This window comes from Agrilus planipennis, unplaced genomic scaffold, assembly GCF_000699045.2.
Source record: "Agrilus planipennis isolate EAB-ADULT unplaced genomic scaffold, Apla_2.0 scaffold92, whole genome shotgun sequence".
NCBI lineage: Eukaryota > Metazoa > Arthropoda > Insecta > Coleoptera > Buprestidae > Agrilus > Agrilus planipennis.
In genome coordinates, this window is record NW_020438900.1 from 712706 (window position 1) to 722183 (window position 9478).

General features: G+C 29.5%; 5 protein-coding genes across 10 annotated transcripts in view; 1 reads left to right on the forward strand and 4 right to left on the reverse strand.

The window, feature by feature from the left end:
- The window catches only part of LOC108734970 (solute carrier family 22 member 21), a 4077-nt gene extending 3855 nt beyond the window's left edge, over window positions 1-222 (reverse strand). For 5 of the 6 annotated variants that reach the window (XM_018466750.2, XM_018466751.2, XM_018466749.2 and 2 more), the window contains exon 1: window positions 89-220. The gene's annotated coding sequence lies outside the window, so the exon portion shown is untranslated. Of the gene's footprint in view, window positions 1-88 lie in introns of all 6 variants that reach the window. The other variant, XM_025973266.1, reaches the window with a different exon arrangement.
- LOC108734944 (putative odorant-binding protein A10) lies at window positions 215-913 on the reverse strand. Its single transcript, XM_018466717.1, has 3 exons — window positions 905-913; window positions 686-869; window positions 215-588 (listed from the first exon to the last, which is right to left on the reverse strand). Exons 1-3 carry the CDS (start codon window positions 911-913, stop codon window positions 446-448), a joined length of 336 nt encoding a protein of 111 aa, XP_018322219.1. The 3' UTR covers window positions 215-445.
- Window positions 914-3520: 2607 nt separating this feature from the next.
- Window positions 3521-4697, forward strand: LOC108734971. The gene is made up of 2 exons (XM_018466752.1): window positions 3521-3540; window positions 3600-4697. The coding sequence occupies exon 2, from the start codon at window positions 3699-3701 to the stop codon at window positions 4512-4514; it is 816 nt and encodes a 271-aa protein (XP_018322254.1). The 5' UTR covers window positions 3521-3540; window positions 3600-3698; the 3' UTR covers window positions 4515-4697.
- Window positions 4698-5114: 417 nt separating this feature from the next.
- Window positions 5115-7298, reverse strand: LOC108734969 (probable ATP-dependent RNA helicase DDX56). Its single transcript, XM_018466746.1, has 7 exons — window positions 7101-7298; window positions 6560-7047; window positions 6239-6499; window positions 5857-6187; window positions 5706-5800; window positions 5305-5650; window positions 5115-5238 (listed from the first exon to the last, which is right to left on the reverse strand). The coding sequence occupies exons 1-7, from the start codon at window positions 7170-7172 to the stop codon at window positions 5137-5139; spliced, it is 1695 nt and encodes a 564-aa protein (XP_018322248.1). The 5' UTR covers window positions 7173-7298; the 3' UTR covers window positions 5115-5136.
- A 344-nt stretch (window positions 7299-7642) lies between these two features.
- On the reverse strand, window positions 7643-8493 carry LOC112904068. Its single transcript, XM_025973272.1, has 4 exons — window positions 8422-8493; window positions 8293-8352; window positions 8027-8209; window positions 7643-7966 (listed from the first exon to the last, which is right to left on the reverse strand). The coding sequence occupies exons 1-4, from the start codon at window positions 8423-8425 to the stop codon at window positions 7692-7694; spliced, it is 522 nt and encodes a 173-aa protein (XP_025829057.1). The 5' UTR covers window positions 8426-8493; the 3' UTR covers window positions 7643-7691.
- Window positions 8494-9478: the final 985 nt, after the last annotated feature.

A 9478-nucleotide genomic window follows, 5' to 3' on the forward strand; every position in this document is an offset into this window, starting at 1 on the left:
ATATTAATTTATTTCTAAATATTTAATTTTATTTGACAAGTTTTAGAGTTTTACATTTTTAATGGCTGAGTTTAAAAATTTTTATTACCTTAAGAAATGTAGTAAGGGAATCTTGCAGGTTTTCACTTGTTTTTAATCAGAATCACTGTTACACATTTCTGTCTTTTTCGACGTGAAATATCTTGTAGTATTCGGTAAAAAATAAACTACAACGTTCGTATCTTATCGTTTATTTAATAATCCTTAATGTCTAAATAACACAGTCCTTTGTGAATTACTTGTGTACACAAATGAAATACTAATTGTTTTGTCACTTCTACACAAACGAAAACGTTGCTTATAATAGGTACTAATTTTATGGAATTGTATAAAAATATTGTTACTAATATTTATAAGCCTATAAGCAACAAGTTGCTAAACAAACTTTTTTTGACAAATTTTTCACTCAACCTGACGAATACTGTTGTAAAATTCGGCCCCATTCTTTAGGATAATTTTTCTGAACGTGGGCTAGGACTTTTTGAATTTGACGCATTTCATTGGGGCTACATTGGGGGCAAGTTCCTCTCAAAACCAAGGGAGCCAAACCTACATAAAAGGGAAAAAACAAATATTCGTTTAATGTCATATATTATTTAGTGGGTGGAGATGTAAAGAAATTATTTTTATTGGAAATTTAGCTTACTTTTGAGCCTCCTCCCAACAGAATCGCAAGGGGCTTCTCCTAAAGCACATTGTAGTTGTCTCATGAGATACCGTCTGTCATTTAAGGTCTTCTCTAGAGCTTCCTCCGAAACTGCTGGCCTATTTTGGGGGATGCTTAGGGAAAATATCAAAAGCGAACAGAAAAAAGTGATCTGTAAGAAATACTATTTTTAGTTATGTACAAAAAGATAAATCCAACAGTATCCATATATTGATATAGGCTAAATATATATTGAATCTCTTATCATTTTTTCTTTTGAAAGATAAAAAAAAAAACTTTTATTAAATTTTATTTCAAGAAAGTCGAATTTCAATACTTCATATTGTGAATCGTTAATAAACCATTTTAACATTAATGTAATTCTTGAAATTGTTAATTATTGTAATAGTTTTTGCCCTAAGCATAATATCGCGGTCTCTATTAGGTACATGTTCTTGTTAGTAAAATTAAAACAATGAAATAGAAAAAGCGAAAAAATTTGAAAATGTAAAAATAGTAGACAGAATAAACAGCAATCATGCTTTTCAATGAAGAAATACAATCTCTTATTATACACACATTAGAAACATGACCTCGAATGCAAACGGATTAGCAAATTTTTTATATTTTGAAACACGCTTTTCTTATTATTATTCGTGACACAATTGCATAAAAGTTAATTTTTGAAACGGAAACAAGCAGGATAAATCAAACGTGTTCGAAAAATCTGTGGTGTGGAACAAGTTTCGTAATAATTTTTAAATTCTGGTTAATCAATTCTTCAGCGGTTTATTGACTTTAGATATGCAGCAAATAACTTCCATGAATATTTTGAGTTTAAAATTTTATCTCCTTAGCGATATCGGTTTCAAAATATGGTTTTTCTACTTTGCTATGGTTTTCTCGTTGGTTTCTAGTTTTGAAATATAACTTTCGTCAAATGATTAATTTCCTATTTTATCTTGTATCTTTGTCATTTCTACTGTAATTGAAGTAAAGAATTAACGAAAAAATAAATATTCTTGGTAAAAATTATATTTTTTGTGGCACTGTATTTACGTTAGAAACAAAAATGTTGTTAGGTTACATATTTATTCGAGGGCTACAAAACGTTTAATTAATTAATAGAAAATAGTTGACTTAAAAGGCAGTTGTACTCAATTAACTTAATTAATCGAGGTTCAACAACGTAGACGACTATTCTAATAAGTACAGTGCACCAAATTAAACTTTTATTACTAACCATAGTTAATCGATAAGGACTCTAAAACTAAATAAAATATTTTAAACACGTTTTTGAAATGTTTTCCTTGAACGCCAAGTGAAACGAAAGCGATTGAAATTATGTAATGAGGATATGACTAATTTTTAAAATATTTTTTGCCAAATTTGTATGTTTTCCCATCATGTTGTCACTGAAGCAACAGTTTTTGAATTAAACAATTTTCTGTGTGTGTTACGTTGGAACATAAATAAAGCGTAGACAAATATGTACAATACGTGTGTAGTAAACAAATAATAATTTTCGTAGAAAGTTTGCTGACATAATTGTCTTTATAACAATCCTTTTCGTACACTTACGAAAGAAGTTTTTTTTTCAAAGTTTCATATTGCTTCTTTTAACGGCAATTATTTTGAAGTTTTTAACTAATTAACCACTAATTAATTATATATATATATATAATTAATTAGTGGTTAATTAGTTAAAAACTTCAAAATAATTGCCGTTAAAAGAAGCAATATGAAACTTTGAAAAAAAAACTTCTTTCGTAAGTGTACGAAAAGGATTGTTATAAAGACAATTATGTCAGCAAACTTTCTACGAAAATTATTATTTGTTTACTACACACGTATTGTACATATTTGTCTACGCTTTATTTATGTTCCAACGTAACACACACAGAAAATTGTTTAATTCAAAAACTGTTGCTTCAGTGACAACATGATGGGAAAACATACAAATTTGGCAAAAAATATTTTAAAAATTAGTCATATCCTCATTACATAATTTCAATCGCTTTCGTTTCACTTGGCGTTCAAGGAAAACATTTCAAAAACGTGTTTAAAATATTTTATTTAGTTTTAGAGTCCTTATCGATTAACTATGGTTAGTAATAAAAGTTTAATTTGGTGCACTGTACTTATTAGAATAGTCGTCTACGTTGTTGAACCTCGATTAATTAAGTTAATTGAGTACAACTGCCTTTTAAGTCAACTATTTTCTATTAATTAATTAAACGTTTTGTAGCCCTCGAATAAATATGTAACCTAACAACATTTTTGTTTCTAACGTAAATACAGTGCCACAAAAAATATAATTTTTACCAAGAATATTTATTTTTTCGTTAATTCTTTACTTCNTTTATTGTTAGTATTTTATTTAAAACTATAGTACTAAACTTATTATAATTTAGTTAGTTAGTTTAGGATGCGGGCAAAAAAAAGTACCAAAGGATTTCCTTCTCATGATCATTCTAGAATAATTGATAAAAAAGTATTGTGTGCTAAACAGTTTTATTTTGATTAGAAATTATTTTAGTTTGACTAAATACAACAAGGAATATTTAAAATTATAATACTATATGCAAGTATGTATAATTTCCTATAATTTTCAGTTATTTGCACGAAATGATGCTAATAAAAAATTAAAAAAGAAGTTATTTATCTTATTTTATTAATTTGAAAATTCAAAACAGAATTAGATTATTTTATAGGTACTTATTTTGAATAATTTAGTGTTAAAATAAACTAATTATTTTGTGCCCTATTTAAATTTAATGCTACGCCATTGGTATGTTTTAATTATCCTTGAACTTTTGACAATTGACATTATTTTGACAACTACAAGTGTTGATGTAGGTTATCGTTAATCAGTGTTATATTTTGATAGCTTTATTGATGAATTGTGTTTTAGGGGTGCAAAATAATTAAAGTAGCGTTATATAACAGTAATAATTTAATAAGTAATGACATAATTTGTCCGTATTTGTCTTCATTGACTACTGCCAAGAATATGGGGCGTGGAAATGAAAACTTAAAGTCGAAGCAAGACATTAGCAAGGGCGATGAAGACGAAAGACCTTTTAAAAAAGCAAGACACGTTTGGCAGATTAAAGGTAAATACCATCTGAAGGATACAATGAATTCTGAGCCTTCGGAACGTGGAGAATCATCTAAAAATAGTGGTGGTAATTTTGAAAGGATGGGCAGTGGAAGTAATATGGCTGAAGAAGTAAATATGAACATTAGCAGTGTTAAATGTGACCATAAAATTCACACACCGTGTGATATAATAACTAAAGCTGAAAAGTTAATGGACAGTGATGATTCTTCAGAAGATGAGCCTGTTTCTCAAAACATTGAAAAATCAATATCTGATGAAATTCCTGTGACATTAGTTGAGTCAAATCCTAAAAATCAAGATTATTACTTGCAAAAGTGGCAAGCAAGGCAGTTGGCTAAAGGATTTATAGATAATACAATTAATAAAGTTCTTGAAAGTTGGAAAATTTCTCCATTTGATGCTACAGATTTAATAGAAACCTGCGAAAATGATACATTGGTTGAAGATAGGGGAATATTAATGGCTATACAGTCTCATGGTCTTCAATCTAATGTTGATGGAAACTCTTTGTATCCTGTAAATGATCCTTACCAATCAGAAATATCAAGTTTTAGCGATTCTGATTTGGAAAATTACCAGAATGCTCAGAATGAGCTTATGAAGACTGATTCTAATGAAGCAGTTAATGATCCTACCACATTTTTGGATACAGCAGTATCTTTTGCCATTCAGAAAAAGGGCTTGATGTCACAGAGTTATGTATAATGTAATAGCAGTTGCAGTAATTGTAAAAAAGAGACTAGGACAGATATTTTGAGAGATTAACATGAAGTTATATATAGTATTAAAGCTACGACTAAGTTATCTAACAAGTGTTTGGATTATTAACATTCATATTATTTTATTTGCAATGCTAATATGTTGCTGATAAGTCATAATTTATAGATTTTTATTAAATCATCTTGAAAAAAATTGCGTGTTCATTTTATTGAGGAAATACCTAAATAACAACTTGTTTTACACAAAAGGGTTATTTTTTACGTAAATAAAGAACAAAAACAAATGATATACTATTTCAAATAAGTTATGTAATTTTGTTGTGATCACAAAGGATACATTTTTTAAATAGAATATAAATTAGAAGCATTGTTTATTAAATATGATTTATGTTTTTCAAAAAATTAGTAATTGGAAAAATAAATGTTATTAAAAGTAAGCATAGGCTTTTAGTAATTATCTGGATGAAAAGGAGTGCATTTTTATTTTTAATTAGCTGATTTCCACGATCTACTTATCATTAATAGACAGTATACCAGTATTACAAATAATAACATCGTTTATTAAATGTACAAATAAATCACATAATAGGTAATTAAAAATTGTTATATTATTTTACTTTTCCTTTCTTGTTTTTAATTTTCTTATCCTTGTTTCTATCCTTTTTGAAACCTTCAAATTCCATCGCAACCAGGGGATTATTTTTCTTTTTCTAGAATGTTAAAAAAATGATCATTATTTTCACATCGTTTTTGTAGGTGTAATAAAGATTGTGTACCTGGTATTTTAATGCAGAGTTTTCAGTAGGTCTGAAATTTTCCCAATGCTTTCGTTTGCGTTTATTTAAGCCTGTTAAATTTTTCAAAGAAGGAGGCACAATGTATTCAGGTACATCAGAAAGATGTTGCTGTACTCTAACTGTGTGCAAAGCTTTATCATGCCTAAGTACTTTTAAATCGTTAGGATTGTCCTCAAAATAACTTTTAAGCTTCTGACAGTTAAATATTTCTTGTTTAATTTCCTTAAGCCTTGCCTCTCTGACAGCTATTCGTGTAACTGCCCTCCAAGCATCTTTTGCTCTGTACCTAAATCCTTCTATTTCTTCTAATTTAAATTGATACGTTCTAAAAACTAATTATTAAATATCAGACATCCTTAATTGCATTTTCTTTAAATTACTTTATTACTGAAGTATCTGAACCATTTCTTAAATGATTTTCAACATCATTTAACATGGGCTGTTCCTTGATGCTTACAAAGGATAACACACTTCCCTTAAAAATTAAATTAAGTTATTTGATATACGGTCTTAACCAACGACTTTAAATACTTGATTGTTTCCTCTGGCAGTCCTGCCAGCCCTGTGGATGTATGATTCGACATCTAAAGGGAAATCAAAGTTGATAATATTAGATACAAACTGGAAGTCTATACCCCTGGAGACACCACTTTCTTTGTCTTTTCTTCTTTTCGATTTTTGTGACTCTGATGACTTTACTTTTCTATCTCCAGGCTGTTCTAACGACTTTTCATCAGATGCTATTATGATATCATAAATTCCCTGATTAAATTGATTTACAGAATGACAACGTATTGTAGCTGGAAGTTCAGAATTAAGAACACACGTGGGAATACCAAACTGTTCCAGATACAGTTTTAATCTAAAATTATAGCTTTTAAAATCTAATTCTTCCACTTATCAGTTAACTTACTTATAACATCTGTCCACTGTGTTGACAAAAATTATTGTTTTCCCTCTAATGAGATGTAGCTTTAAAAGAGCATACAGGATAGATGCTTTGTCCATTTCTTCTGCAGCTAAATGATAATGGGTTAGTTGTGATGATGGAGCTATGTCAGGTTCCTCCAATTTTAAAATAACAGGATTATTGAGAACTAAGCTCTTTAAACTTTTAACATCAGCACTTAGAGTTGCAGAGGCAAGAACAGCCTGATATATCTTGGGCAAATGTCTGAAAATCAATAAAATATTTAAGTAGAAAATACTGTTGAAGTTTATTGAACATATTTACTTTAACAGTTCTTTAAGTTCTGACTCATATCCAAATGAAAAAACCAAGTCAGCTTCATCAATGATAAGCATTTCAAGTGTTTTAGAAACATTTAAATTGCCTGCCTTAATATGTTGCAGTACTCTTGCTGGAGTTCCAACAATAATGTCAGGCCTTTCAACTAAAAGTGGTTTTTGCACATTTAAATCCACTTTAGGTGAAATATCAATACAATGAACATCTCTCGAGCACTTATCAGTTAGGTCTTTTATTACATTGAATATTTGATTGCAAAGCTCCTTGCTAGGGGCTAATATTAAAATTCGTGTTTCTTGATAATATTTAGTTTGTTTGATATTAAGAATCTTTTGTATTGCTGGAATGGCAAATGCTGCAGTTTTACCAGATCCTGTTCTAGCCCTTAGCAATACATCTTTCCCTTCAATAATGAGAGGGATTGATTTTTCTTGAATAAGGGTAGGCTGCACCCAACCAAGTTTAGCAACAGCCTACAGAATGAGAAATTTTAGTTTAACATTAAAAAAAAAACAAGTTTACGAACCTTTACAATGCGATCATCTAACTCCATTTCGTGAAAATTTTTGAGTTGATCTGTTATATCTTCTTCTACCATTGTAACAGTGTGTAATTAATTACTATTCAGTTTGAAAATAAATATACAAACTTATCTTTAAATAAATACCATGCAATAAACTCCAGATGGAGAGGTTATATATAGAAGAGGTTATGTTGAAAGTTTCTTATTGTTCTCCTTAAACATTGAACTCCATATGCCAGCATCAAACAGCCACTTGAAATTCATTTTCTAAACAATTTAAATAAATACTTTCTTGTATAAAATTTAGATTAAGTTTCTACATTTACATACCTTTTTAGAGGTATTCTTATTTATAATTATTCGCTGCACTATTTTAAAGAACACATATCGAAGACACAACATACAGGGTGTTTAAAAAATTTCAGTAAGAAAAAACGCTAGCTAATTCTAATATTTATTTTATTATCGTATAAAAAGTCATCATTGTATAAAAATATTTCTAATTAATCTACAAAAATCAATAATTATTTGAGTATAAAAGTTCTTTTTAGTTAAATTTTTTAATAATCATCCTAAATTAACTTTTAATTTTTCCTAAAGGTAACGACCCATGTTATCACTTATATAGTTATCATTTCCTTGAATATTATCTGGTGAAATGCTCATGTCTTTTACACTTCCATTTCCTTCAAGACCCATTGCTTGTCCCGCGTTTCCAAGTTGGCCGCTTAAACCTCCAAGTCCAGAAAGACTTCCAGCACCTACTGTTCCCTCCCCAACTTGGTTTTCTCCATTCGTATTATCACCACACACCACCAAACATCCCTGCTCTTTTGCTTTTAATGACGTAAAAATCGAATCAAACAGATCTGAAACAAGATAATGTTAATTGGATAATTAATTTGTTATTAAATTTGTGATCGGCCTACTTGAACTTTGGCTTGGCTCCATCCTTAAGCAGTGACGGCATCGTAAAGGTACTATTTGATTTCCTATACATGCGTAGAGTCTTTGATAATCGCTATCATGTGATATAATTTCGAAATTTTTGGTACATTGTTTTTTCATCGTATCGTTATCAGAGTCTGTAGGTTGTTCTGGATTTTGTCGTACTGAAAAATAAATTGAAAAATGCTTAAAATTTGCTTGAGTACTTACATATTTACTAATGATTATATATGTTTTTTACAATTACCTGATAAAGCTAAACATAAGCTGCAACTTAGCGCGAAAATCAAGGAAATAGCTAGGAATCCTGAAAAAAGGGATTACAATAAATATTATTTAAACTAAAAAAAGAAATAAGAAAATTTAGGGAACTTACTCATGATGATTGTAAGAAAAAATTAACCCTGGATAAATCACTTTGTATTCGGTTAGTAACTCACGATTTTAGNCCCGTTACGGCTTCGCCTCCACTATAATACCGCTTATAACCCAAGAACTATGATTTTGATGGAAAATCAAAGAACACGTCATTCTTAATCTTTCAATGTTTTTCGAATATACTCATCTGAGATAGCGGTTTTACCCGTTACGGCTTCGCCTCCACTATAATACCGCTTATAACACAAGAACTATGATTTTGATGGAAAATCAAAGAACACGTCATTCTTAGAACTTTCAATGGTTTTCGAATACGCTCAATTGAGATAGCGGTTTTACTCGCTACGGATTCGCCTGCAGTATAATACCGCTTATAACCCAAGAACTATGATTTTTATGAAAAATCGAAGATCGTATCCTATACGTACAATTTCGATATCTGACAAATTACATCGCAGTCGACTATAACTATTTGAGATAACGATTACCCGACGCGGCCTTACCTGCACTATAGTACCGCTTATACTTAATTCAATAATTATGTTTCTGATAAAAATCGCAGAACATTTGACATTCTTAGAATTTCAATATTATCTGAATAACATCTGAGATTTTTAGGAAATGTTATGCCCTGCTTCAAAAGCTGTCAAAATTTCATTCAGACCGACCCAATAGTTCCGGCAGTGTGGTGATCATCAATTAATCACCCAGCCACGGCATGCTTCTTTATTATATATACATACCTATAGAGATTTCAATTTGATCATTTTGTAGGTTTAAATTACAATTTAATGGTTTCTTTATTTTAAAAATTTGTGAGAGAGATAACTTGGTACTTATATTAGAGTGTATAATTCTGATATAAGTACATATTATCTAAACTCTACAGTGGTTAAACGTAATACAGTGTTTAGCCGTATACAGTTGGAATTTAGCTTTTTATTTTTTATGGTTGCCGCATGTTTCACAAAGTTAAAAACATGTGTAATTTTATATACTCTGAAAAGTACATAAAAAATAAACCTTTATATTTAATTAATTTTTAATTATAAACC